Source organism: Lepidothrix coronata, unplaced genomic scaffold (genome assembly GCF_001604755.1).
Source record: "Lepidothrix coronata isolate B3197 unplaced genomic scaffold, Lepidothrix_coronata-1.0 Scaffold99, whole genome shotgun sequence".
NCBI lineage: Eukaryota > Metazoa > Chordata > Aves > Passeriformes > Pipridae > Lepidothrix > Lepidothrix coronata.
Window position 1 is genome coordinate 3,735,187 of NW_016690279.1, and position 27,851 is coordinate 3,763,037.

Here is a 27,851-nt window from a genome sequence, read left to right on the forward strand (position 1 = left end):
GCCCCATGGAATGCCTGTGTCCTGCCATCCTGTCCCTTTGCTACAGTGAAGATCCAGCGGAGAAGGACCTGAGGGTGCTGATCAACAGCAGCTGAACATGAGCCAGTGTGTGCCCAGACAGCCAAGGCCAGTGGCATTTTGGCTTGTATCAGGAATAGTGTGGCCAGCAGGACCAGGGCAGTGATTGCCTCCCTGTAGTGGGCACTGGTGAGGCCACACCTCGAGTGCAGTGTCCAGCCCCTCATTTCAAGAAGGACATTGAGGGGCTGGAGCATGTCCAGAGAAGAGCAATGGAGCTGGTGAAGGGTCTGGAGCACAGGTGCTGTGAGGAGTAGCTGAGGCAACTAGAGGGGGTTAGCCTGGAGAAAAGGAGGCTCAGGAGAGACCTTCTCACCCTCTACAGCTCCCTGAAAGGAGGTCATAGCCAGGTGGGGATAGACCCTTTCTCCCAGTCAAGCAGCAATAGGATGAGAAGACCTAGTCTTAAGCTGCTCCAAGGGAGGTTTAGGTTGGACATCGGGAAGAATTTCTTTGCAGAAAGGGTGATTACATATTGGAATGGGCTGCCCATGGAGGTGATGGAGTCACGAGTCTGGAGCGCTTAAGAAAAGACTGGACATGGCACTCAGTGCCACATGGTGGTGTTCCGTCATAGGTTGGACTTGATGATCTCAGATGATCTCGATGACCTTTTCCAACCTAAATCATTCCGTAATTCCGCGATTTCCGTGGCGGCGCCGCGCAGCAGCGGGGCGGGCCCGGAACGGCGGCGGGGCGGAACGCGGCGCCGAGGGGCGGGGAGCGGCGGCCGGGCCGCTTTGTCGGCCCACCCGGCCGGTCCGTCCCCCAAAGCGCCCCCCCAGCCGCGGCCATGCTGCCCGGGACTCGAGCGCTGCGGGCGGCGGGGCTGCTGCGCCCGCCCAGGGCCGGGCCCCGCACCGGGGCCGCCCGCAGAGCGCACTGCGGGCCGGGACAGCGGCCGGAGGGGCGCGGGGCCGCGCTGCCCGCGGGGCCCGACCTGCGGCACTTTCTGAGGGCAGCGGCCATGAGGGAGACGGGGCCACCGCCCGAGACGGGCTCTGCCCCTGGGGCCCCGAAAGGTCTGTGGGTCTGCAGGTCCGCGGGGTTCGTGGGGTCAGCCGAGCGGGGGGGAAGCCGGTTGTTTGGGAGCTTTTGGGGCCCTGAGGGAGTTTTGGCACTAGAAGGAATTTAGTCCTTGGCTCCGCACTGGTGTGTCTCCCCCGCCGTGGAGCTGGGCAGGGAGTGGGTTGTGTGCCCCCCGTCACGGATCTGGGCGGGGAGCAGGCTCTGTGTGTGTGTCCCCACCACGGAGCTGGGCAGGGAGGGCGTTCCTCTGGCACCTGCCCGCGGTGTGCGCTGGGCTGTCAGCGGGGCTGTGGCAGAGCCCTGGCTGCGGCGCCCTGGGGAGGGGACGGTTTTCATTGCACTGAGAGTTGTATCTCAGTAAGGACACAGCAGTTCCACGGCCCAGACCTGTCGCGTTGCAGAGACATGCTCTGAGCACATGGGCTTCCTGGAGTGTGTCCTTCAGTTATCCTTTGTGGGCTGCAGGTGAAGGCAACTGCTTCTCTAACTCCAGTGGTGGGATTGAAGGCTTCTTCCTATAGAGAAGGTCACAGAACAGGCTGTGGATGGGAGCTGAGCAGGTCCCTGCCTGTGTTGCAGTTTACCTGGAGACCTACGGCTGCCAGATGAACGTCAACGACACGGAGATCGCCTGGGCCATCCTGCAGAGGAATGGCTATGCCAGGACAAAGGAGCTGGATGAGGTAAGGCAGCACCTTGGCAACTCTCCTGGAGCGCAGGGCTGCGGGGGCCTCGTGCCCTGGCTGTGCCTGCAAGTCCCAGCTTTCCTCTGGAGTGCAGTCCTGCAGGATGTTGTGATTTTTGCAGTCTGAGTTCTGCGGAGTGGAGGAAACTACCTAACAAGTGTGGTAGAAAGCTGTGGGTTGTCTTTTTTCTTTAAACTGCTGGGCTCCCTCTCAGTTGGAGAGGGATTGGACACAGCAGGGTCCTCCTGACTCATCTTTGAGTTTAATTCTGTCATTTAGTGGAAGACTCTACTTGTCTTCTCTTACTTTCTTGCACCTCTGTTTGTTGAAACCCACTGTGTGCTCAGGTAGGTCTTTTTCCCTGACTTAAGTGAGTTTTATAGTCTGCCTCTTCAGGTTACCCAGGCAGGGCATGAGAAACTTATCATTTGGCTTTTATGAATTCTTCCTTTTTTGTTGCTTTCAATTTAGGCAGATGTGGTTCTCCTTGTCACCTGTTCCGTGAGGTAAGGAAACTTTTATCACTGCTGGTTTTGGACAGTTTTTAAGGAATTTCCATTTGAAAACCAAAGCAATACATGTGTTGTGTGAGGAAAAGAGTGTGCAGGTGTGAAAGTGACTATTTAGTTGAGGGTAGAGCTGGCTGATGCCATGATTTACAACATTATTTGTGCTATAAATTGCTTTTTTATGTAGTGAGAAGTGTTTGGTAGTGCAAGCTCTGTGTATATGCCATGAGCAGTGAGAGACCTGCACAGTCAGTGCTTTAATGATTTTATTTTTTAATACTCTGTTTTCTCTTGAAGTGGGTGTTTAGTACAGGGTGTCTAGTACTTCAGAAGTGTGAGAAATATAGTTAAGGTCAATTTGATATAAATACAAAGGGAACTTTGCTTGGTTTTTTTTGAATGGGGAAGATCCTGAATGCTCATTGTCACTTGCAGTGTAGCTCATACTGTGGCTACGGTACTTTTTCTCCCCAAGAGCTTAGTCTGTTTTTTCTGCAGCATAGATGCTTCCAAGCAAGTAAAGTGATAATAGATAAGATAGAGTTAAGACATAATCCCCACAACACAAATGGCTTGCCATCGGGTCCATCAGGTGGATGATTCCCTCCCTTTAGCTGAATTCTCAGAAAGTGCTTCAGGCTGGGGCAATTTTAAAGTGCAACAGCTAGAACAACCAGTTTTCCTGGCTCCCCAGGGAGAAGGCAGAGCAGGCCATCTGGAACCGGCTGCAGCACCTCAAGGCGCTGAAGGCCCGTCGGCAGCAGGCTCGTGCACCCCTGCGCATCGGGATCCTGGGTACCACCAGACTGCATTCACTGTTCCCCTCTGGCTGCACCCGCCTTTTCCGTGGGGTGGAAGCAGCTGGGAAGGGCTGTGGAGCTGTAACAGGTGGTGGGCACTGCCTCACAAGGACCGTTCTCCTTTTGTTGCAGGATGCATGGCTGAGAGGCTTAAGGAGGAGATTCTGCACAGGGAGAAGCTGGTCGATGTCGTGGCAGGCCCTGATGCCTATCGCGACCTACCCCGGCTGCTGGCTGTGGCAGAGTCTGGCCAGCAAGCTGCCAATGTCCTGCTGTCCCTAGATGAGACTTATGCAGACATTCTGCCTGTCCAGACTAGTGCAGGTGGCACGACAGCGTTTGTGTAAGTACCTTCTCCCAGTGCTTGTTTCTGTGGCTCTGGTTTGGAAATCTGCTGTGCAGAGCAGACGTGCCGGTGACAGCAGCGGCCAGGAGATGCAGTGCCTGGCTGCACTCGCTCCCGGCAGCCCAGAGACATGAATTTACCAGAATGTGTGTTTGCTGCTGCTTCACTGTGTGACTGAGTCCTGGAGAGCCTACCCCAAGCTCTGGCTGTCATGGACTTCTCTCCCTCACCTTTGGGAATGCTGGCTGCCTCAGCCTGATGCTGTGCTGAGTGATTTCTGTCCCACTGACGTCTGTGCCTCTCTCATCCCCTGCTTTCTGTGATGCTCTGCCCTACATTCTGTTATTTATTCTTCTAGTCCCCCACACATTGTAACTTCTGTTGATTTTATTTCTGTTTGTTTAGTTTTGATAATAACACTCCCAAACATGAAACCTCACTCTGCTCTGTGTGGCCATAGCATATGGCAGTATTGCTCTCTGCAGGAGAGTGGGAAGGACCTTTGGTCACTGCCAGGCTGCAGTGGAAGTCTGTGCCTTGTTCTTTTCAACTTTCTTGGGAATGTGCACAAAGAATCAGGAGGTGTTAGCTCAGGGCAAGCCAAAGGCAGGGTGGGTGGAGGAGAGTGTGAGGTAAACTGCAGAGCTGCGCCCAGAGCTGGTCTGTGTGCAGAGCTGGCTGGAGGCAGCAGTGCTGGGCACAAAGCAGGGCAGGATGCAGCATGGATGGTTCTTGCAGAGCAGTCGTGGTGTGACCTGTGCTTTACGTCTGGGCAGGTCCATCATGCGGGGCTGTGACAACATGTGCACCTATTGCATCGTGCCCTTCACCCGAGGCCGGGAAAGGAGCCGCCCCATCGCATCCATCCTGCAGGAAGTGAGGATGCTCTCGGATCAGGTGAGGCAGAGCCTCCTCCCACCTGTCCCAAGCCATGGGAGGAAGGGTGGGTTTTGGTAGCAGTGTTTTCAGTGATACATTTAACCATCTCTGCCTTTATCTGTGGAGGTAAGGTTACTCTGGGGTTCCACCACTGGTTTTTTGATTCCTCTTGTAATACTCCATGATAGACAGGGAAAGGAGGGCTTCCTTGGAAAATCCTTCGAGTAAAACCATGGCTGCCCTTGCAGCTTGTCCATCCTGCTCAGGTTATATTTTTTCTTCTCTTGTTTATTTTGTAGGGAGTGAAAGAAGTGACCCTCTTGGGTCAGAACGTCAACAGCTATAGAGACCTGTCTGAGGTGCAGTTCCAGTCAGCAGCTGCCCCGGGCCTCAGCCGTGGCTTTAGCACAGTCTACAAAGCCAAACAGGGAGGTTTGCGCTTTGCACACCTGCTGGACCAGGTCTCTAGGATTGATCCAGAAATGAGGATCCGTTTCACCTCTCCACACCCCAAGGATTTTCCTGATGAGGCAAGTGTAAAATAAACACCTGGACCTCTGCTTGCAGGCAGGGAGGCAGCTCTAAATTGTGAGATGTGGACTGTGCTGTCTTCCCAAAGGGAACGTGGAATCCCAGACTGGAAACAGCAGCTCCTGGGACAGGGATGTTGGGGCTGAAGCTTGCAGATTTGCAGCTTGCTGGCTTTTACCCAGGCATTCTTGGGACCCTGGTAGAGTTGAGCCATCTGGGACATTTCCTGGTCACTTATCACAGGTCCTGCAGCTCATCCAGGAACGACACAACATCTGCAAACAGCTGCACCTCCCAGCCCAGAGTGGGAGCACACGAGTGCTGGAGGCCATGCGGCGAGGGTGGGTCACCCCGCAGGGAGCCCTGTGCCCTGCCCTCTGATTTGGGGTGCTGGTTTCTCCTCACCAATTCGTGGGTTTCCAGTGAGCAAATCCATGTGCTGTTCATTGCAGATACACAAGAGAAGCGTATTTAGATCTTGTGCACCACGTGCGTGACTCCATCCCAGGTGGGCATTCCCTTTGGCTTCATCTGAGCTCAGCACAGCTGTATCTCACTGTCCTTTCCTGAATGAAGCATTCCCCTCTTCCATGAGGGAAGTGTACAGCCGTGTCTCTTACAGGAGTGAGCTTAAGCAGCGATTTCATCGCTGGGTTCTGTGGGGAGACAGAGGAAGATCACCAGCAGACCATGTCCTTGCTGAGGGAAGTCCGCTACAACATTGGCTTCCTGTTTGCCTACAGCATGAGACAGGTGAGTGCAGGACCTGGTGGAGAAGTCTATTATCTCTGGACATCTCACCTAACTACTCAGTGCTATTTCTCACAATAACACAGTTTTTGAAAGCTATTGAAAATCATACCCAAAGACTTGGTATAGTGGTAGATTTTTTTTTGTCGCAGGCAGGACTTGTAGGGTGTGTGGTTCTGCAAGGGCTGTTGTTGTGCCTGGGAGGCTTCCAGCTCCTCTGTGGAGTGTCAGGGTTGGTTACTGCTTGGTGACCTGGCTCTGCAGATGCTCCAGAGCGATTGCAGGGAAGCAACTCTGTCTGCAGAGACCCCGCTGCTGGTGCTTTATTTGCTCATGAGGACTGTGCTGAGGGAGCTGGGCTGGAGCCTAGCTATAGGGACTGTCAGTTGAGTTAGAAGGTATTTCCATGAGAAGAGTGGATAGTTGATAAATCCCCATTAGAATGCTCTCCAGGGTATATGATGCTGACGGGGAAGAGGACAGGAGGTTGGGAAACATAAGGAAGCAAAGGAATACAGAGCACGTTTCAGCACATGGGACTAGAACTAGAAGAATCCATTGCCTGTCCTTGTGGACAGACAGGCACAGGCACATCCCACACAGGAGCTGCAAAACTGTTTCACAGCCACTGATACTCAGTGCCCTACATCAAACCTTCTGCCTAAAAGGTGGAGCAGAAAGATGTGAGGAACTTGAGGACGCGGCTGGTGCTGAGCACCCGGAATAATTCCTTTGTGAATAAGAATTTAAGCACGTGGGAAGCCGTTGCTGGAAGAGCATCAGAGCTGGCTGGGGTCAGACAAAGCTCTGAGCTCAGGATGGGTGTTGAGGGGCCGCACTGGCTTGGTGTGTTTGCAGAAGACCCGGGCGTATCACCGGCTGCAGGACGATGTGCCCGCGGACGTGAAGAGGCGGCGGCTGGAGGAGCTCATCGCCGCCTTCCGAGAGGAGGCTGCCAGGGCCAACGTGGCGCTGGTGGGGCAGGACCAGCTGGTGCTGGTCGAGGGGGTGAGTGCCTGAAACCAAGTTGTCCTCTTCCCCTCTTGCTGGCCCTGTGCAGAGCAGTCACCACTTCTGCCCTCCCTTCTCACTTTCCCCATGTAATCCCAGGACTCCCCAAGAGTGTTTCTTCACCCTTAAGCAGACAGCTTGGTTTTTCCAGAGCGCTGAGCTGAGCACAAAGGATGGGATCAGTTAGGGATGTGTCTCTGGCCAAGCACAGAATTAGTGCTTTTGGTGTGTGTGTCACCCAGGAGCTCTGGCCACAGGGCTCTGTTCCAGGGGTTGCTTAACAGCATGGAATGTGGGTTTAACACTGTCAATAGCGCTCAATTAATTCCCGAAGCAATAAAGCCCAGCAGTGAATCAGAGTGATTGCCATGCAGGTAATGTTCCCTGTCCTCCTTCCAGCCCAGCAAGCGCTCTGCCTCGGAGCTGTGTGGGAGGAACGACGGCAACATCAAGGTGATCTTCCCTGATGCCGAGCTGGAGGATGCTGCGGACTGCGGGGCTCCGGGCAGAGCCCGGCCGGGGGACTACGTGGTGGTGAAGGTGACCTGCCTGCAGTGCTGTTCTCTAGAGCAGCTGCTGCCAGAAGAGCCTAAAATTAGAGTGGATCCTCCCCAGCCTTTCCATACCTGAAGACCTGTGTTGTTTCTTTCAGGTGACCTCTGCCAGCTCACAGACCCTGAGGGGAGTTCCACTCTGCCGGACAACCCTGTCCCGTGCTGCTGCCTGTCTCTGAGGGTCCCTGCTGCCCGTGGATGGAAGCAGCACATTTTCTCCAGGAAAAAACAAGAAAGTGTTGTCAGGTGGAGATGTATGTATATTAAAATTTATTTGTGAAATAATAAAATACATATATATTTCTGCTTTGGCTACAACGTACCCCTCGTAGATGCGTGCAAGTTCATAGGCAAAAGGAGTGGAAGGTGTGTGTGAACTTGCCAAACACAATTCCTGTGAGATCGTGTGTTTTGACTTGATCTGAGGCTTGGCCCACCCTGGCAGTGCTGCAGGTCTGTCCTCTGACTGCGACCACATCTTCTAACACAGCCCAGCCTGAGAGATGCCTGTGCAGAGCAGGTCCTTCCTACAAGCTCAGCTGAATATAGGAGCTGCAAAAGCTGGTAGTGCCTGAAAAATAGAGCTCCATTTAGCTGCTGGAGAATGGTAGGGGTACTGCCAAGGGGGACAAAGAACTGAAAGAAGAGGAGAACATTGATGAATATTTTCCAAATATTGGCAAAATGCTTGGAAAGTGGAGGCAAGAACTCGCACCGTGTTCGTGTGTTGGAATGTCACGGTGGACTGTGGAATGTAAAATGGTGTTTAGCGTGCACCAGTGAATCTGTTGTGTCTAAGGGTGAGGGAGTGCAGCCTTGCCCTCCTACTGGGGAAGATTGGATCTCAGCTACAGAGGTTTTCCTTATCTCCAGGCCTGGGGGATGCCTGGTAAGATCTGGCTACCAGCCAAGGGTCAGCTCTGGCCTCTTAAAACTTGGGGTGCAGCTTTGTAATCCAAACATGCCTTTGCTCACTGAAGAAGTGGTTGTACTGATTTAAATGGCCAGTAAGTTCTATAAGTGCCTCTGACAGTTCCTTGTTTTCATCAGCCTGCAGCTGACCCCAGCTGCACCGTGTCACATTCCAGCCTGCTCTGCAAAATTCAAACAAGGACCTGTGACCTGCACTTATGAGTAAACTGAGATGTGAGAAAGGATCACCCCCTTTCATACAGATAATCATGTCATTAGAAAAAAATCTTGTAAAAGGCTCTATCCAGTGACCAGTTTTGAAGGAACAGCTGGTAACAGAGCAGTCTTACGTGACTTTGCAGAATTTTTAAATAAACATGAAAGGGTTTTGCTCGAAAGCCTTCTCTCCTGCTCAGCTCTTTCTGGGCTATAATTGTATCTCTTTGAAAACAGCATGGTTCACTGAATATTCATTAGACTTCAAGAAACAAATACATTTTGCTTATTATCTCAGTGCTGAGTTCCTTTTCCTAGAAGTGAATCTGCACAGTCAGCATGGTCCCTGAGGGCTCTGAGGTGCTGACAGGCACATGGGAAGGTGTCTTCTGCCCAAGTTCACAAACCAGGGCCTGGTCCTCTGCTGCCCAGTGCGGGTGAACCTTTGGCATGGAAGGTTTTTCAGGAAGAGGCAGCAGTTTCGGTTGAAATCCCAAAGGCAGCAGCAGGATGTATAAGCATCACCCCTCAGAAGCGACCCATGCTGAGGCCAAGGTTTGTGTGGCTAATTAACCCTGCCAGGTAGTGGCCCAGTTTAACTGCCCTGTGGCAGCTCTTCAGCTCATGTTTCCCGGGCATTTTGGGACCGTGGCCCAAGCCAGCACCCCTGCAAAAGGGCTGTCACTCACCTTTCCCTGCTTGTTTTGACCTTCTCCCCACGAGCACCTCTTTCAAGTGGGAAATGCAGACCACGGTGTGCCCTCCCCCCTCCATCCTGCTATGAGGCCATCTGCAACCGTTTTACAATCATTATTTTAAGAGCGGGAGACTAATGAGGAGGAGAGCTGGGTTTTACATTTTGATGAGGAGGTGATAATGCTCAGTGCACGGCCTCCCCAGGGAGCCATAGCACTCACCATTTGCTTTGCCTTTTTAGTTTTTATAGGCCTCGGGAATGAAGACTGAGGTTTTAAGGCAGCAAAGCATCCATTAGGAAGTGCTTACGGTGACCTTGGAGACTGAGTCAGTTCTTTGGCGCTGCCTGAAAGCAGGAATGTGTTGTTTTTCTTGAAGGCTGGAGGTAGGATGCAGTTTCTGTGTCTCTTGTCAGATTTGCTCCCTGAATCCGGCTGTTGGGAAAGCTGAGCTCGCACCTCGTGCTGATTCTTGCGCGTTTCTGTTCCCAAGGGACGAGAGCCCTGAACTCCCCTGGACCTCACATTTCCCACGCTGATGTTCACCTGTGCCTTCTGCAGGTGCAAGTGTTGCCTTCCCAGCCAGTCGTGCCCTGGTTACACCCATGGGCAAACACCTAAGGAGGCATTTGGTGGATCAGGTTTCCCAGCACAGACCTGAAGTGCTGGGATGACATTTACTTTCCAAGCAGACGTGCCCTGAGGCACCTCCTGACACTGGGATTTCGTAAGGCACAGCCTGTGCTTTCCTTTATGCTGGCGGGGTGTGTAGGCAAGGCTGGACATCCCCCTCACACAAAAATAGCTTCACCTGGCAGAAAGGTCGCTGTCAGGGAGAAAAAGAGCCTGTTTGTTCCCCGGAGCCCCCTCACAGAACGAATCTCTTTGTGCTCGGGGAGCGGAGGCACAAACTGCAGTAGGCACTCGCAGCCTGTCTTCACTGCTCATCACTGGAATTTTTGGCCCAAGGACAGTCTCAAAACTGATGCCCATCGTTGCCTACACGCCCCTGCCCAACCTTCTTCCTTTCTCTAAGGCTCTCAAAGCAGCTTGGGCAGAGCACTGGGCTTTTCCCAGCGTCAGAGCTGGCCAGGGTGTGTCACGTCCTTCCCCAGAACCCCCAGAGCTCTGTAGTCTGTTTTCCCTCTTCATGTCATGGTGACGGTGGAGGGAAGGACGGGTGTTTTCCCTGATGGCAGCCTTGCAAGCACAGTTTGCTTCAGGTCGGCCACAGCCTCGCTCTGCTGTGGCAGGTGACAAGGAATTGCCTCTGAGCGATGCCAGCAGCCTGCCAGGCAGTGCCGGAGGGAATGCTTTCCTCCACTTCTCTCATGGGTTTTCATTTCAGCAGACAGGCTCCATGTGCCTTCCAGCCCATTCCCCCAGGCCTCCTCCTCCTCCTCCTCCTTGCTGCACCACGAATGTTTGTGGGCTGGGGATCCAGAGAGGTTTCCTTCGGTGGCTTTTCATCACCATTTCTGAAGCCAGCTCTTGGCACAGAGCTTAGGGATTTAATGCAACATAAAGAGCTTTCAAAAATGTTTTCCAGTTCTAGAATCAGATCTGTCTTTAGTTCACTCCATTCTGGAACTGGCAGCAGTTGGGTTCCAGCAGGACAGGTACAGCTGCTCCTACAGGTTCCTCTACAGCCAACAGCAAACTCCGTGCTCTGCTGGAAATGCGTCAGGCTCTCCATTGCCACTGCCTGATGCACTCCTAGACCAGCCCCAGGCTGCCCTGCAGCCCCCCCAGGGTGGCATTGTCATCTGTCCCCAGACTCCTTCCATGTGCCTGCGCCTTCCTGGAGCACTGTGGGGCTGTGACCTGCATGGCAATGACAGAGGCACCAGTGGTGAGTGGCTGCTCTGAGTCCTTGGGGTTTGTGAATTCAGAGGCTATCTCACAGTCTGTCACAGGCTCTGCTACTCTCTAGGGCCTGGGAGTCCTGTGGCTTTCCCTCCTCCCTTGTGAGCAATTTATTTCCTTTACTGACAGGCAGCTATTGACTTCTCATTCTCCTGAAGATGAGATGTCTTGTCTCATCAGGTTTAAATTAGTTTTATCTTTAGCCTTTCCTATTAATAGGCTCTCATCGTGGTGTCATTACTTGATATCTATTTTCTGATGTTTTTCATTAATGGCTCTATATCTTCCAGATATTTTTTCAAGTATTTTTTCCCCTGCTGCTGAGTTATTTAACAGTCAGGCATAGATCAGAAACATGAAGATGGGCTGATGCTGGTCAGAGACAGTGTGGAATGGCCCAGTGACTTTTGGTTGTGTAGGGCAGGGCTCTTGGGCTGTGGTGGGGCTGCACTGGGGCTGTCAGGGACCACCACTCACTCCCTCCCTGTCTCTCTGCCTCCCTCTGATCCCAGGCTGAGCTCTGACACACCTGGGGCTCTCAAGAGCACGAGTCAGTAGAGTAATTAAAATGAGGCATGAGGCAAAGGTGCTGCAAATCCTTTGGACAGCTGTATCTGTGAAAAACAGAGGACTGCTTTCCATGCTTTGTGTGCCTGGCAGGGGCTCTTCCCCATGAGCAGAACTTCCGCTAGGAAATGTAAAAGGGAATTATTTCACATTGTTTCAAGGTGGCCCCTGACTGGGGTCTCTGTTCCTGCTGGGTCAGAGCCACCTTCCCAGGCAGCCGGAGTGGGGAAGCTGCCACTGCCACCAGGAACATGGAGCAGGCAGTGCTGCCAGCACAGGCACAGGAAGGGCTGCCAGCCTGGGGACAAGCAGGGTGGCCAGCCCGGGGACAGGCAGGGTGGCCAACCCAGCCGAGTGCCTTTGTCTGTGGGGGGTTTTCTCATTGTGTCTTCAACGGTGTCAAGAGCAAAGCCCGTCAGTGTTGAAGGCACCCAGATCTCCTCAGTCTCAGTAAGACCGGGTATATTTTTTCCTTGGGCTTCATTCCCAGGAGTTGCTTGCACAGGTGAGGAGGGATGTGGGGCCAGGTCGGCCGCGTGGGGAGAGGATTAATGCAGGAACCAACCTCGTTGCCCTACATTTATTTTCTCACATTAACGAGGAGGAGAAAGGTGCCCAGTTCCTTGAGAGCAAACCCAGGGATGATGACAGCCTGATGCACAGTGACATGTTCAATAGAGCTGTCAGGGTGCTCAGGGATGCTGCTTGGGGGGGTGTTTGCTACCTGCAGAGCAGGTCACTGTGGGGATCCCACATGTCCCACATGTGGGAATTACAGAGAGGCTGCAGGACCAGTGATTTGCAGCAGCGCCTCCAGCACAGGACTGAGGGTGATTAATATTCAGTGCACTGCCATGAAAATGAACAGCCAGACAGGACTGTCCTCCTCCCCTTCCTGCATCCATGAGGACAGCAAGGGGAATGTCTGGAGCACAGGAACAGAGACAAGATTTGCTTTTGGTTGGGCTGATACAGGATTTTGAGACTAAACAAGATGCTTCATTCTCTTTTGCATTATTTAGTGTCTTTCAATCTGTTTCTTCCTTTTTTATGTCATCTTTCTGTTATTTAATTACAGGAAGTTTAAAAAATAATAGTAGGAGGCCTTGTTTGAAGCTATGAGAACCAAACAGGAAGCATTTGCAAAAACAGTTTCTCTTTAAAAAGGGGAAGTGTTCTGGTTTTCATTAAAAAAATTCTTCACATAATTTCTTATCAAAATTCTGGTGAAAAACCCTTTTACTGTTGGCAGGAAAGCTTTTCCCATCCCATGTTCAGCGTGGCAGAAGCAGTGGCAACACTAACAGCACCCAGGATGCTCTGGACAGTGGACAGATGCCCCAGGACTTGGAGGATAAAACTCCCACAGCTGGTGACATCCATCCTCAGTGCTCGTCCTGCCCCACCACTGCTCCTTACCTGGCATCTGCCCTGCCCGGGGATGGCTCCTCCATCTTCCACTGTCTTCCTGGGGCTCCTTTCTTCCCGTGTTGGGTGGAGAAGTTTGGAATAGGCTCAGACCAGCTGATCCTGTGTCCTTCCAGCAGTGGGCTGAGCTGGGGCTAGGTGCTCTCATCCACCAAAGCAGCTGACAACAGAGAAAAGCGGAGCCACAGGCATGGCCAAGGCCACTGTTTGCCTTCAGGGTTTTGGTTCTGCACTGACCTGGGCCAAGGCAAACCCTGGCTGGTGGCCCCAACCCTCAGGTTGTTGTTCTGTTGTGCAACCAGCAGCAGGGAGCTTGGGGTGGCTGCTGCAAAATGATCCCTGTGGGCAAACACAGCTTGGGGTGCTCTGGGCAGGAGAGCTGGCACCACTCGGAGCTCTGCTTGCACAGGCACTACCAGCCCCAAGCCAGGCTCCTGCCACGGGGCTCTGTCACAGGTCCCTGCAACATCCATTCCACCAGCCCTTCCACATATCCCAGCCACTGCAGGGGAACCTAGTGGGCTTAAAGGAACCTCCAGGTGCCCCCAGCCCCAGAAAAAAACCCCATCTCTGCCCTTGCAACCAGGACTTGCAGAGATCTGGGGTGTTCCAGAGTCACCTGTCCTGGCACACTGGGGCCAGGCAGTGCCAGCAACAGGGACATCTCCTGTTGCAGGCACCATTTGTTATTAATGTTGGTGGGTCAGGCTGGTGTGGGTGCTGCCACTGGCTCTGCAGGTCTCACCATGACTGTTGGCTGCTCAGCCCTCGCTCTGTGGCAGCGGAGGTGGGATCCAGCCCAATGGCACAGCAGCACCTGGAAGGGTTTGGTGTTTGGCATTTTGTCTCTAAGGTTACTGAGGGAACATTTACACCTCTCTTTGCAATCATTCACAGCCAGTAAGCCTGGGATGGGAGTTGGCACGTTCCTTAATCCTCCTCCTTCTGTTTCCTTAGGAACTGGAAACCAAAGGTGCCCAACGATGCCTTACGGATTCAATTGCTTGGGCCAAGGCACTGCCACCCCTTCTCTCCTCGCTCTCACAGCCATCAAAGGGCACCCAGAATCTGCTCTTCATCTTTGTGCTCTGAGCACATGCAGCTCACTGGCATCAAGATCCATTTCCTGGAGTCCCCAGCGTGTTGTGTTGGTGTTACTGCAGCCAGAGTGAAAGGCAGGGGGGATGCAACAGGTGCAGCCCAGACATGCCTAATGACCACATCTGCTAATGACCACATCTCCTAATGACCACATCTCCTAATGACCACATCTCCTAATGACCACATCTCAGTAGTGTTGCCACCTCTGTGATTAACTGGCAGGGCGGGGCTGACGTCGGGCTGGTTGGGGTATCAGGGTATCTCTTGCTCACAGGCTGCCATGGTGAGGTAAAGGGAGTGAGGAGCAGCAGGAGAGGCTGGGCCGAGGTTCCAGAGCACTGGTGACACCTCAGTCACCCCATCACCTTGGGAAAAGAGTGGTGGGAACCTCCAAGGTTTTTAGAGGAACGTTTAGCTGCAAGCAGGAGCCCTGGCCATGGCATTGAGGCACCAGGGAGGTGCAAACGGCATCAGGACTCCCCTGTGCCCATGAGATGGGGGTTTGGGCAGGACCATGATGGGCAGAGGCAGAGAAGGGTGTTGGTGCTGCCCACCAGGGACGCCCAGAAGGGCCAGTGTGGGCGCTGGGAAGTGACTGGTCACACATGGTTCTGTGCCAGCGGATCCAGAGGCTGCAGGGCTCAGGAATCTGGCCCTGGCCCCACCAGCTCTCGCCGTGCAGCCATTCTGCTCTGGGGCTGCGGCACAGCCAGCCCCAGGATGAGGTTTGATGCCACTGCAGCTGGAGGTTAGCTCCTGTGCCTGAGAGCTTGCAGGCTACTGCCACCTGCTCACCCCGGGGTCCTGGGGGTCCCAGCCCCAGCCTGGCAGGGACCTGCCTCGATGGGGCACCAGGGATGTGTTTGTTCATGTTGAACAGCTCCCAGCTCTCTGGCAACAGGTGGGAGCAAGAACAGGCATTGAAAGTACCAGCAGCTCAGGGACAGGGGCAGAATAAATCTGCATAAATACAAATGAGGGGAATATTATTTCCCACATTGACCACATTTCTGTAGCTACTTTAAGCTGTGAGAGGGGCCTGAGCAGCCTGAGCAGGGCTTGGGCTCAACTCAGGCCTGGCTCTGGGACTGAAGCTGCTTGTGATTCCCCACCTTCCCAGCAGACTCACCTATTCAATATTCCTCACATGCGAGTTACTCCTGTAGCTGATGGGAGAGATAAATAACAAAACCCTCACAAATGCAAAAATCCTTTGGCAGTTTGGAAAGGAACCAAGTCACGTGCTGAATGCAGACGAAGAAAAATCCTTTTTATTGTAAGGAGTAACAGAAGGGTGTGAATCAGCCTCAAATCCACCTCACCCACAATACAGCACATCCAAATCCACTCGGAGATTACAAGGCAGGATAGCGCTCGCTCTGATCAGTTCAAAGCGTCGCTGTTTGGGAACAAATCGGCTGAGTGTGCACCTGGATTAGACTGGGGGCCTTTTTGCCTCTTGAAATCACTGGAAGCAGCAAAATTCCCTTTTGAAATGGTAAGCTAATCAAGAAGCAGAAGGAGAGCAAAGACAAAGGATTTACAGCTTTTGGGTTCGGGTTCATCCCTTTTCTCCCTTCCCTTCTCAGGGGTTTGGTGCAGTTGGTGCAAAATCCTGAAATTCCTGAGGGGCGGCTGTGAGGGTACCAAACCCCTGCCTTCAGCCCAGCTGTCTGCTTCCAGCACCTGGAATATCCCCTTTGTGCTGAGCCATTACCTGGCCCAAACTCCAGCCCCAGTGAAGCTGAGGTGGGCGTGAGGAAGAAACAAGGGGTGAAGGTGTTCCCTTCGTCAGTGAGTGCCATAACAAGTGGCTTGTGGCCGTGAGAACCAGGAGAGCACAGAGGCAAGATCTGGGGTTCCTGCCTCTGTAGTCACCAGCATGGCTAACCACCCACACAGCTAACCACTGACATGGCTGATCATTGGCACAGATAACCCTGGGCTGTAAAAAGACACCAAAGTCTGAGAAGTCTGAAATATAGAGCAGAGGAAAATGCGAGGTTTTGCTGGGTTTTCTCCATTTTCATGTCTATTCTTCACGTATCGAGTCATCTTCCTCCCTTCCCTCCTCCTCCTCCTCAGGAATCGCCTGTGGAGGCACCTGGAGGGATGAGGTTTTTAGACAGCCCTGTGCTCTCCCCGTCACCTCCTGCTAGCAGGCAGCAGGGTCAGGACTCATCCCACCCAGACCAGGCACCGGCGCTGGCACAACTGGCAGCAGAGCCCTGAGCCAGGTCCCCAGGCAGCAAATCCTCCTTACCCCACGTACTTCCAGCCTGTGGCTACGGATTGCTCCCGGGATCGACACCTGTGACTGGGGGAGAGACACCCAGGTCAGTGCACTCCCTCCTCCAGGGCCCCCCAGCCCCACGGTCCCCTGGCAGCCCCCACTGCTGGGCCGGGCTTGGCAGTGTCCCATGTGCCAGTGGCCCGAGAGCCCCCGGCTTTATGGGCAGAGATGATTTAGTGCCCTGAGGAATATGGCTCTGGAGAAGCTGGGACGGCTTCCAACTCTTCCTTCCCTCCCCTGTATATTAACTTTCCATGCATATGAAACTGAAAGCTCTTCCAATCACCTCTGCAAATATTAATTAATCCTCGCAGCATCCTGAGGACCATTATTCACTCCTATTAAGCAAATATTATTAAATCCTTTTATAAGAGGTGAAGTGACTTTTCTAGGGCTGTGCAGGGCATAAGTAGGAGCGCACAGACTTTCTCTCTCTGTGTCGGAGCCACTGCTGCAGAATGGCAAAGCTGCTCCCACCTGAGCTGGGGGGATGTCTCTGAGGACCAGACACTCCAACCACCCCCAGCACTGCTGTGCCATGCGGGGTACAAGTGCTCTGTGGGACTCTTCTGGGATGAGTTGGCAGCTCTGGCAGCTCTGGCTGCACCCCAGAACCATGAGGACCCCCTTCTCACTCTTAGCCACTACCCAGGATGGTGTCCCCCTTTCAGCTGCCCTGTTCTGGCTCACAGACACCACTGGGGATCCCCACAGTGGCACTGGAGACAGACTCACTCTGGAGGAGCCAGTCGATGAAGGTGCTTGGGAATGGGGAATTCTGCAAAGAACAAGGAGGCGTTAGAATGTGTGAATGTGGAGGGAGGGCAGCAGTGCAGGGACATGGGATGGGACACGGGATGGGACACGGGATGGGACACGGGATGGGACACGGCTGTACCTGCAGATCCAGCTCCACAAAATGCCCAGATGTCACCGGCAGTTTGGAGAGGGCAGAGTAGATTTTCCCCAGGAGCCCGAAGGAGACGACGCCTGGGGACAGGGAGAGGCCATCAGGGCTGGGCAAAGCTGGCTGTGGGTCCCAGAGCCTGCCGGCGCCCTCTGCCCCCAGCGTCTGGCAGAGGCTGGGAGAATATCGTCCTGCCCATCAAGGAGTAAAACCCCTCGTCCTTCCTGTGGATCTCAGACCTCCCAGGGTTCAAAGGTTCCCATGAAAGCTGCTGCCCAGGAACTTCCAGATGCATTCCCATCACAAGGGAAATGTGATGGCACATCACATTTACAATGGGAGTAAATGGGGACAGCTCTGCTTGCAGTGAAGCAGCAATCATGTCTGTGTGAGATGTGACATGAACAGATCCCGGGAAGGAAAACCCCACAGGTTCTGCAGGGCTGCAGTGGAGGGTCCTGGCAGAGCCACCTCTTGGCAGCAGCTTGAGTCTGTCCCTGGTGGGACAAACACCCATGAGAAGAGCAGGACTGTGGTGCCTGGCAGTGGTGGTGAGCCAGGACTGTGCCACCCGCAGTGGCTTTGCTGGTGGAGCAAAGCTGCTCCTGCTCCATGCAGAGAGACTCCTGCTCCCGTGAATTCAGCTCTCCTCGGGACTCCTGCTGCCCGTGGAGGTGGTTGGACACACAAAACCCAAGTGTCACTCAATATAGAAAAGAAAATGACTTACGGTTGAGGAATTGTAGTTTCATGTTGATGATGCTGACCCAGATGTTCACTAACGGGCAGAGCTGCAACGACAAGTGGCACAGCCCTGGTGAGAACACTGTGGGTGCAGCAGCATGTTCCCCAACATGGCTTGAGTTTCACAGACTTAATCAGGATGGAACAACAGGCTCCTAGAGCACAGTTCCTCCATGGAAAAAGAGCCATATGACTTGTTCAGCCCTCTTCTTAAAACAGCACAGGTTCTACTGAACAGGACAAGAGATTCTCTAACAGAACCCTTTGCTCTAAGTGGGGCTGTCGCTTCTGCTCATCTCCCCCCAGGGAGCAGCTGAGTACAAATTATCCCATAACATTGCATGATGGAATTGAAATTACTCCTAATAAATAAATTCTGACTGTAAGGAAGATCAAGGAATTTTGTGGAATTCAAGTATGGGCTGCAGGCATAAATATATATTGTATATATATTGTGTATATATATCATCCCTGACCATGGGAGGGGGGTTGGAATAACTGATCTTTAAGGTCCTTTCCAACCCAAGCTGTTCTGTGATCCTCTGTGTGTGTATGTGTGTGTGTGTGTATGTGTGTAAATCTTCCAGAGAGTTCTGGCAGGAGCACTGATTGCAGCTGAGATGCATCTTCACAGCAAAGAACATTCAGACACTCACCAGCGCAGGGACAAGGGTCTTGAGAGTAGAGTTCAGCATGCTGCTCACCAGGTTGGTGAGGAGGCTGGGGAGGGAAAGGACACACAAAAATTACCAGGGAAGTTGTCAAAACCTAGGACTTGACATCAAGACAAAACAGCGGCTGTGGAGGAGCCCCTCTCCTCTTGTGTCCTCTTATATTAAAAGATGCCGCAAGCCCACAGCTCCCCCAGGCTTTAGCAGGAATTGCAGATGCTCAGGACTTGGTTATCTGAATCCCATAATCTGGTTGTTATGGTGTCAGTCTGTGACACTGAAGTTCCGCCCCGCTGCAAACTTGCAGGAGCTCACCCACACACTCACCCCTTCCGCAGGTTGACGCTGAAGCCGCCAAGCAGGTTCTTGCAATCCTTAATCACCAGCTTGAGGTCCCCGGGGGTGTCCTGGGTCACGGCGATGTGTGACGTGATGTTCGTTTCTACCGAGGATTCACTCAGAAAGCTAAAAATCCTGGAAAAAAGGGGAGTAGCGTGGAGGGTTATGGGGGGAACAGAAGCAGCGCAGGAGCTGCAACACAGGCTTGGCTGGTACAGTGCTTTAGTCTTGGGACTTCTGCCAGGTTCCTGGTCCTGTAGCAGATCACAGAATCATAGAATCATTAAGGTTGGAAAACACCTCTGGATCACCAAGTCCAACCATCAACCCAGCACCACCAGAATGTTCACCACTAAATATGTCCTCTAGTGCCATATCCACAGGTTTTTTGAACACTTCAGGCAACAGTTTGGAGTAAGGACAGCTGGAAATGGCTGCAGGGAGAGGCAGCAGTACAGCCCAGAGCTTTCCTCACCAGCCCATTTGCTCAGCACGTGGGGATGTTTCTCCAGCAGCAGGGAGTGTCCCATCCTCCCCAGTGCCCTCAGGCCCCCGAGGCCTCACTCCCCAGCCCTGCTCACCCTGGAAAGCGGAGCACCAGCTTCGAGTACAGGTTCAGCACCAGCTCAGTCCCACGAAGGACCTTCCATGACACTCGGGCGTTCTCGAGGTTCAGCACCTTCAACCTGGGGGTCAACACCGAATCAAACCCACCTTGAGATGGCAGGATCAGCAGGAGCAGATCCTACAGTCCCATCTCTTCCCGCTCATTGTTTGACCTGTTACCCATTTGGATATTCTCAGGTAAAAGTGAAGGTGAGGAAGGAGCAACCCCTGCTCCAAGAAAAGCCAATCTCAAAGCAGGGTCAGGTTTCTCAGGGCTGTGTCCTGCTTGCTCTCAACCACCTCCGAGGACGGAGATTCCCCCACCTCCCAGACTGCCCATTGCAGTGTCACAGCACTCCGATGGGGAAGACTTTTCCCATTTCTGGTTGGAATTTCCCCTGTCACAGATCCTCGTGTGAGCCCAGGACTGGCGGTTTGTATGACAGGGAGGGTCTGATCCCCTGGACACTATTGGTCACCCTGCAGTGAGCCCCACCATGGGGCTTCTGACTCACCAGGCGTAGCGTGATATCTTCTGAGAGGTTCTACCACCCAGCAGGCCTCCTGCACCCAGAAGTCCTCCTGCTTCACCCAGAAGACCATCAAGACCAAGTAGACTTCCGTTGCCTAGGAGACCTCCTTTCCCAAGCAGCCCTGTGCCAAGCAGACCTTTATCTCCAAGAAGGCTGTTATTGCCGAGGAGACCATTGCCAAGGCCTTCCCCACCAAGAATGCCTGTGCCAAGTCCTTCCCCACCAAGGATGCCTGTGCCAAGTCCTTCCCCACCAAGGATGCCTGTGCCAAGTCCTTCTCCACCAAGGATGCCCGTGCCAAGTCCTTCTCCACCAAGGATGCCTGTGCCAAGGCCTTTCCCACCGAGGATGCCTGTGCCAGGCAGACTGCTGCTGCCAGGTTGTCCTCCTGCAACAGTCAGAACTCTGTTACTGTCCTGGCCATCACTGCCCAGAAACCCTCCTCTCCCAAGCACGCCCGTGCCAAGCAGATCTTCCTCACCTAGGAGGCCTGTGCCAAGGACCCCAGATCTGCTGGGTTCACTTCCTGCTTCAAGGGGACCTCCGCTTTCTGCTTCACTTGCACTTCCCTTGCCCAGGAGGCCGGTGCCAAGCAGCCCACCTTCACCAGGAACACCAGTGCCAAGCAATCCGCCTTTTCCACCAAGGAGACCAAGCAGACCTGCACCAAGGGAGTCCCAGTTACTAATCAGACTTCCACCATTGGGAAGATTCCTTTGACAAGAAAGTTTGATTTGGCTACGTTAGGTTGCTCTGCTGGTGAGGTCTCATAGGGATCCCTGAGCATCCTTGAACAAAGCTGGGTTCCCCACAGAGATGATCCTGCCAGGAAGCATCTCCCTGATGACCAGAGGGACACGCCATGAGCCTAAAATGGCACAGGACTGTGCCATGTCCCTCCCCTGGAAACACAGAAAATATCTGAACTCACCACCTGCGGCTTGCTTTGGGTTCAGCAGGTTGAGGAAGCCCTGGGAGGAGGGCAGGAGGCCCACGAAAAGGATGAGACACCAGAAGTGTGGCATCTCCTGACCCAGCATCTGTGGAAAGAGCCACATCAGCCCATGCACCAGTTCCTGCACATGGGTACAGGCAGCTTGGGTACTGGTACAGCTCCCCATTCTTCACATGCACTGTCCTGGGGTGATGGGGGAGGTTCCCCCTGGACATTCAGCTTCCAGAAACCACACCCCCACACCCCCCCCAGATCCCAGGGGATCAGTCCAGGCCTGCAGCACCTTCTTCCCACCCAGAAAGGTTGAACCACTACTGGTTAGCAGAGAGTAGCTGGAGCCCAGTGCTGCACTGCTCCAGAACCATCAATGTCTGGGCTCCCACACTGCAGACTTGGGCGCCTGATACTGCAGGGAAGCGAAAATGCCATTTTAAGAGAGGAAGAGGGATGGAGATGAGGGAGGAGGACCTTGTACTGAGAGAGATAGATGGCTTCCCACCGCTCTGAAATGGTCCTGAAAGTGGAACTCTCAGAGGGGCACGGCCGGATAAAAAATGATGAGCATCTCAGCAGTGTCCTTCTGCCCACTGTGAAGAGCACCCTGAGTTATTAAAGCCCAAAGCACAGCCAGAATCAGACTCACTTTCCTGTGGGTAGATTGTTTGTTTTTCTCATCTTGCTTCACTCAGGCAGTCAGAAGAGCCCGTTTTCCCCGTGTTTGATCTGCCCCAAGCCAAAAGAACGCACCTTCAAGGACCTTCTGTTCCTGCCCAAACTCGGCTTCTCGGGGTGACAATGCAGGCTGGGAAGTGTTTGTTTATGCACAGAAAGGTGTTTGCAAAGAAAGGAGAGGAGGCTCCTGCTGCAGTATTGCCGTGGGTCCCAGCTCCAGGAGCACCTGCCTTCACAGCCTGTGTCCCAGATGGAAACCCCGGCTCGTCCCTCCTGAGAAAAAAAAAGGTACGAGGTGCAGATTGCAGAGGTTCAGCATTGAGAAATAACATTATTTAGGTCAGACTGAACAACTCCTTTGTTTCTTCCAGATACTTTCAAAAAATCCCTCTATGACAGTTCTAGGCACAATTAAATTAGACTTTAATTCACTCGACTGTCTTTTACATTTTCCCTTTGATCAGCACGTAATGATGCACAGCTCCTGTAGCCACGATTATTGAACAGGAGAGAAGGAGAGAGGCTCGAGCAGCTTCTATTGAAAATCGTGTCAAATAAAATCAGTGGGATTTGTTGGAGGGGCTCTGTGAGACGTGCACAGCATTGAAAAAGGGTGCCAAAATGGATGTCAGGGCTCTTAGAAGAGCTCTTAGAGAGAATACGTGACCAAGCAGGCAGCTATCTCTGCGGTTATTAGAAATATCTATCGGGGTGCTGCTCCTTGGTCACACACATTTCAGCGAGCTGAGCATCTTGCACATGCAAAAGGCACGTCTGGCTTTGCAGATAAACACTTATTTTACACCAGCCGAGACGAGGTCTGGAAAGCTGAAAATTGCTCTGAATTCTGGTCACCGAGATCATGAAAAAACTCCCAGTCCTTTTCTGCCAGCTTAGTCATTATCACAAACTTAACAACAACAGGAATAAACGTGGAGTTTAACAAGGAAGATCTCTGCTAGCTTTAAAAATTAATTTTCATAAATGATTAAATGCTGCTACAGAAATCAAAGGAAAACATCATTAAAATTCCTGCTTTTCAAGCCGAGTTACACTGAGCTGTGGGTTGCCTGATGGAGCTGGCACGGTGGCCACGGTCCTTCAGTGCCACTTACCTGGACCCTTTGATGTCACAGTGGAGCTGCCCACGGTCACAGCTGCTGGCAGTGGCTTTTATATACCCGACGTGAGGAATGAGGAAAGCCCAGGGAAGGATGGAGCAGGGACATTTCCTCTTTGCTGGCTGTGAAGTGTGACTCCTGCACCAGCCTGACCCCGAGTGCTGCATGTAGCAGTGCCAGGCTGTGGTCAGCAGCACCCAGCCAGCCTGGCAGCTCAGCCCCTCATCTGGGGCTGGGCGTAGTGCCCACTGGATCTCCAGGCTCACTACCATCCTGCTCCAAGGGCTCCTCCCGTCCCACACCCTGTGCATGCCTGGGGAGATGTGCCAGGACTGAGGGTGAAGCCAGGCAACCCCCTGCCAGCCCTGAGTGCTGGGCAGGGGCTCATATCCCTGGGCCGGGGATGCTCTGGGTCAGGCCCCATCCAGCCCAGTGCCATGTGGTTCCTCAACATGGCCCTGGCTGTGGCCAGGGCATGGGCTGTGGCTCAAGAGGCTGCTCACAGATACACATGTTCTCTCTCAATTTGCTCTCCCAACCTGACCCAGAGCAGAGCAGGAGCATGCTGGCACACGACAACCCCCAACAACAAATCTTCCTGCACACCCAGCCCCACTGCAGTTCCCCCTGAGGGCAGTCACCAGGGCCAGGAGTGTCTCAGGTGCTGGTGTGGCCATGGCCATGGTGTGGATGGTGATGGGCTCTGCCAACAGCACCTGTGCCAGCCCAGGGCAGCCAGGCAGAGGTAGAGATCTGTGACTCCTCTTTCTCCCCCCCTCTCCTCCCTGCAGACCCCAGAGCATCCCCTGAGCATTGTGGTAACTGTGAGCCAGCCCCAGAGCAGCTGTCTGTACCTCAGCTGGCTGGGGTGAACTCATGTTGGCTGTGAGCTCAGACCCAGGGATGCTCTGAGCCCTGTGGAGAGCACCTTGTCCTGGCTGAGGGAACACAAACAGCCAGCCCCACACCAAGGTGATGCTGTTTCTCTTACCAGGTTATTTGCAGTGTGGGTGGCACCCAGGACTCACCACAAGAACCAGAGCTCAAAGTGTCCACGTCGTCAGTGGTGGGAGCTCAGGAAACTGGGACAGAGAAGAGAGAGATTGGTGTGACTCAACGACCTTGGAGGTCTTTTCCAACCTTAATGATCCTGTGACTGTGAAACACTGCACGTGTGTATGGTGGGTTTCAGCAGCAGCTGTTTTTGCTAATGATACTTTAGCCACATGGTCTCACTCGCACATTTGCCCAAGGTAGCAGAGACCCTGACACATGGTTCAGAGGTCCTACAGCATCACTCAGTGGGACAAGCCCTCACCTTGCCTGTCTGACAGCCCCCGGTCCTTCCAGATCTGGGCAGTGCTCCCCTCTCACCATGCCAGTGAAGATGTCCAGGTCCAGGGCACCCTCCACCTGCAGGACAGCCAGCACTGAGCTGAGGAAGTTCACTGAGAGGCCCAGTTGGGAGGAGCTCGTGTCTGCCATGGGTGGCAAGGGTGGTATGGGGACCCATGGGGGTTTGGAGACAGTCTCTGGCTTTCCCAGCAGATAGTCCACCAGGCCTCCAGCTGCTCCCCCAACAACAGTCTGGAATCACAGGGAAAGGAAACACAGGTCAAAATGTTTGCAATATTTGCTGTTACAGTTAACTTCATATTCCCTCAGTGTGAGATGGCTGCATGCATGGCCTTGCCAAGTCAGGCCCGTGACACTTCCTTCTCCAGAACTCATGAAACCCAAACCCTGCTGCGCTCTCCCATGACAGTGGTGAGAGCAGGGCACAGAGCCAGGACCTCTGCCAACTTCCACAGCTCACCTTGGAGTCCCCTGTTCAGGGGTACACAGCCCAAGGAGTCCCTCCTGAACCCAAGGGAAATATCCCAACCCCTGTGCATAGATGGAAGGAGAAGATGCAGGACTCACATTCAAGTCCACCTCAAGGAACTGGCCTGTTAGCAGGGGAAGGCTGAACACAGTGTACTGGATGCTGCCCAGCAAACCCAGGGGCACCAGTGCTGGGGACAGAGGAAGGGAGTGTCTGTGTTTCCCTGTTGGACTCAGCTGCAAATCCTCCCTTCATTGCCCGGCAGCTCCTTTTTTTCCAGAAGAGCCAGGGAGCTGCTGGAGGTCCCTGCTCCTGGCATGGGGCAGATCTGGGGTCAGGGTGAAGTGAGGGGTTTGCTCTTTCCCCCCAAGGTGCAGTGGCAGAGCAAAGGGTGTCCCAGTCCTCCCACAGCTGAAGCGGAGGTGACACGTGGTGCAGGGCAGTGATGAGACGTGGGACCCATCATGTCCTTACAGTTCACAAGTTCCAGCTGGTCATTGACAAGTCTCAGGGTGATGTCGACCACCAGGCAGAGCTACAGGAGTCAGGATGGGCTGGTGAGAACCCGTGTTCAGAGCCAGACAAGGACACGCAGCCCCACCTGGCTCTGCAGGGCTTTCCCTGGGCGTGGGAGCACCGGGCACATGGGATGGCAGCCCCAACAGGGACTCCACCAGCTTTGGGTGTGTCCCTGGGCACCTTGCCCTCCCTCAGAGAAGTGGGGTTGGGACTGGGGCCCAGGACTCCGTGGGGGATGGCTAGAAAGACTCTGTGGCTTTCAGGTGGGAGGAGAGACTCCATTAGTCTGTAACATGGTCCAGAGCACCGTTAGGAACTCCCAGCACTTGGTCAGACCTTGTGTTGAGAAGGAGGGAAAAGCTTCTCCCAAGCTGCTGGAGACATGGTATGTGTCCCCCACTAATCCCAAGCCACTGGGTGGGTGGATGCAGCAGCCCTGGAACACTGACTGTGCTCCTGCTCTGAGCAACAGCGATGCCATGGGGAGCTGCACTGCAGCTTTTCAAACTCATCACTCCTTCCCAGAACAGGGTTTTTTTCTGATTTACCAGATTAGGAAGAAGTCTGTTCAGGACGCTTGCCAATAAATTATCCACAATTGGGAGCAGGCTGTGGAAAAATAAAGGAGCACCATGAAAACAACCTGCTGCAAAGTAAATGGGTCTTGTTAAACAATTCCCTATGAATAGCGCCGAGCATAGACCTCCCGGAGCAAGGCAATTGCAGCAGCAAAGTGAATCGTTTCTGCTTGGATTTTGCATGAGATAACTGTAATTTGCATCCCAAAATAGCCAGTGGGAAATTTATTGCTGCCTTTTATCTACTAGTGCATAGTCTCCTTAAATGAGCAGAAACAACCTCAGCCCGAGTGGCTCCTACAATGTACACACCACGTGCTCACATCTCAGGAGACCCCACACCATGTCAGTTAAAATGACCTGTGTACGTGGCACACGGGACAGAACTGCCCCACAGGACTTCTGGGAGAGCACATCTGTTCTCTGTGGCTGTGTGAGGGGCACACAGAGACCATCACCACCAGCCCGTTGTTCAACCCCGTGACACGGCCAGTGAGTGGCCGTCACCTGCAGGGATGGTGGGATGGAGATGTATAACAAGGAAATGCCTTCATGTGTTTGCCATTCTCAGGGTGGGGCTGGCAGAGCTCGTGGTGGCAGAGGAGGACACCACTGTCACTCACCTGCTCAGGAGTCTGATTTTAATGCCACTGAGGAGCGTGTCACATCTCTCTGTCACCAGTTCGGGGTAGCCCATGCCATCCATGGTCAGCCTGACCCTTGCTGTGATGTTCACCTCCACGGTGATGTCGAGCAAACTCGAGAGGCTACACAGGGAGAAGGGAGTGACCTTCAGAGCAACAGCCTCTTCTCGAGGGACAGGAACAGTGTTCCCCCCTGAGACACCCTCCGGGAAGGTTCTTCCCCTGGTCCCAGCACATGGCTGGCACTGCCACCAGCAGCTCCACCCCCAGCCCGACCCACCTCTTACCATTGAGGGCCACCCGGGTGTAGAGGTTCAGGTTGGCACCAGTGCCAGGCAGGAGCCTCAGGGACACCCTGGGCAGCATCTCCTCCACGATCCTCAGCCTCCAGGGACAGCGAGGGGGACACTGCAAGTGACAGCCCTGAGCCCGGCACAAACCAGCCCGGCTCCACTGCTCACACGCAGCCACGCTGAGGAGGTGGGCGAGTCAGAGACCAGTTAGACCAGAAACGGCAAAAGACACCGAGTTTTCTCAGTTATTTCCCTGGTTTAGTTATTTTCCAGTTTTATTGGAAGCTTGGTTCTTTTGCTTTATCATTTTTTTCTGCTTCTGCTGGGCTTCAAAGCAGAGTTAATCGTGTGGGCTGCAGACGGGAGTGTTGGCTCGGCAGCAGCCACCAGCGCGCAGCTCGTGCACCCTCTATGGGCAAACACCTCCGTGCTGCCGCCTCCTCTGCCCTTCCCTGGGCAGCTCAGGAGGCTCCTTTGCGATGCAAAACCTGCAGGATTCCCAGGCAGCTTTTATCTCGTTTTTCTCAAAGCATCAGCTCCAAACCAGACCTGAGCATCTACCGAAGCACCACCATTGCTCCCCCAAAGCAGCACTGAGATGTTCCCTCTGCAAGGCACCCGGACAGTGCTGTCCTTACCCGGTGAGCCCCTGGATGGTGCTGAGCAAGCCACCTTCCCCGAGGACGCCGAGCAGGCCGCTGCCTCCCAGCAGCCCTCCATTTCCCAGGAGCCCTGCTCTGCCAAGAAGGCCACCAGAGCCACTGAAGATCCCCGCTGTGCCGAGGAGACCTCCGTTGCCAAGCAGACCTCCTTGTCCCTGTGCTCTTCCAGCAACCCCCACAGGGCTGCCATCCCTGGGGACATTGCCACCAGCTGCTGGCCAGCCTCTGGGAGGGTTTCTGGGACCCCCACCATAAGCACCTCCACCACCCCCTGCACCCAGCAAGCCACCAGCAGCATCACTCCCTCCACCAATCAGGCCTCCAGCCAGTCCTCCCAGCAGCCCTTCACCACCACCACCACCACCACCCAGCAGACCACCAGTAATACCACCAAGCAGACCACCACCACCACCACTAAGGACACCTCCTCTGAGGCCACCCAGCAGGTCCCCACTTCCATCAGTGCTGAGATATCCATTTTGGAGTGGCACCCCTCCCAGGACACCTCAGAGGACTTGTTCTTGACCGAGG

At 53.8% G+C, this 27,851-nt stretch overlaps 3 protein-coding genes across 5 annotated transcripts; 1 reads left to right on the forward strand and 2 right to left on the reverse strand.

The window, feature by feature from the left end:
- Positions 1-873: 873 nt before the first annotated feature.
- CDK5RAP1 (CDK5 regulatory subunit associated protein 1) lies at positions 874-9,328 on the forward strand. 2 transcript variants are annotated; one of them, XR_001876146.1, is made up of 14 exons: positions 874-1,100; positions 1,687-1,790; positions 2,265-2,299; positions 2,997-3,097; positions 3,235-3,445; positions 4,225-4,345; positions 4,627-4,857; positions 5,102-5,199; positions 5,311-5,366; positions 5,481-5,611; positions 6,467-6,616; positions 7,019-7,159; positions 7,272-7,419; positions 9,239-9,328. XR_001876146.1 is itself a non-coding variant. In XM_017822837.1 (13 exons), the coding sequence occupies exons 1-13, from the start codon at positions 1,046-1,048 to the stop codon at positions 7,350-7,352; spliced, it is 1,515 nt and encodes a 504-aa protein (XP_017678326.1). In that variant the 5' UTR covers positions 874-1,045; the 3' UTR covers positions 7,353-7,427. The 2 variants fall into 2 exon arrangements, 1 of the variants encoding a protein (XP_017678326.1); XM_017822837.1 differs by lacking the exon at positions 9,239-9,328 and having other exon boundaries at positions 7,272-7,427.
- A 5,448-nt stretch (positions 9,329-14,776) lies between these two features.
- Positions 14,777-22,916, reverse strand: LOC108501059 (BPI fold-containing family B member 4-like). Of its 2 annotated transcripts, none has more exons than XM_017822592.1 (13): positions 22,794-22,916; positions 21,754-21,951; positions 20,983-21,091; positions 20,533-20,712; positions 20,034-20,439; positions 19,494-19,598; positions 18,901-19,047; positions 18,559-18,622; positions 17,889-17,949; positions 17,150-17,241; positions 16,987-17,029; positions 16,222-16,275; positions 14,777-15,426 (listed from the first exon to the last, which is right to left on the reverse strand). In XM_017822592.1, the coding sequence occupies exons 3-12, from the start codon at positions 21,089-21,091 to the stop codon at positions 16,244-16,246; spliced, it is 1,239 nt and encodes a 412-aa protein (XP_017678081.1). In that variant the 5' UTR covers positions 21,754-21,951; positions 22,794-22,916; the 3' UTR covers positions 14,777-15,426; positions 16,222-16,243. The 2 variants fall into 2 exon arrangements, with proteins under 2 accessions (XP_017678081.1, XP_017678080.1); XM_017822591.1 differs by having other exon boundaries at positions 14,777-16,062.
- On the reverse strand, positions 22,478-27,798 carry LOC108501049 (BPI fold-containing family B member 4-like). Its single transcript, XM_017822573.1, is given in 10 exon segments — positions 22,478-22,588; positions 23,828-23,881; positions 24,174-24,386; positions 24,723-24,814; positions 25,099-25,159; positions 25,692-25,752; positions 26,345-26,488; positions 26,646-26,750; positions 27,297-27,512; positions 27,647-27,798. Coding segments are annotated over 10 exon segments (1,209 nt in total).
- Positions 27,799-27,851: the final 53 nt, after the last annotated feature.

Coding starts and splice junctions, on each gene's coding strand:
- LOC108501059 (XM_017822592.1), bottom strand. CDS start 21,091: ATGCTGGGTCAGGAGATGCCACACTTCTGGTGTCTCATCCTTTTCGTG. Junction 20,440..20,532: donor CCTTGGCACAGGCCTCCTAG/GTGAGGAAGATC, acceptor TGACTGTTGCAG/GAGGACAACCTGGCAGCAGC. Junction 17,242..17,888: donor GAAACTACAATTCCTCAACC/GTAAGTCATTTT, acceptor CCCTGTCCCCAG/GCGTCGTCTCCTTCGGGCTC.
- CDK5RAP1 (XM_017822837.1), top strand. CDS start 1,046: ATGAGGGAGACGGGGCCACCGCCCGAGACGGGCTCTGCCCCTGGGGCC. Junction 5,367..5,480: donor CGTGCGTGACTCCATCCCAG/GTGGGCATTCCC, acceptor TGTCTCTTACAG/GAGTGAGCTTAAGCAGCGAT. Junction 5,612..6,466: donor TTGCCTACAGCATGAGACAG/GTGAGTGCAGGA, acceptor GTGTGTTTGCAG/AAGACCCGGGCGTATCACCG.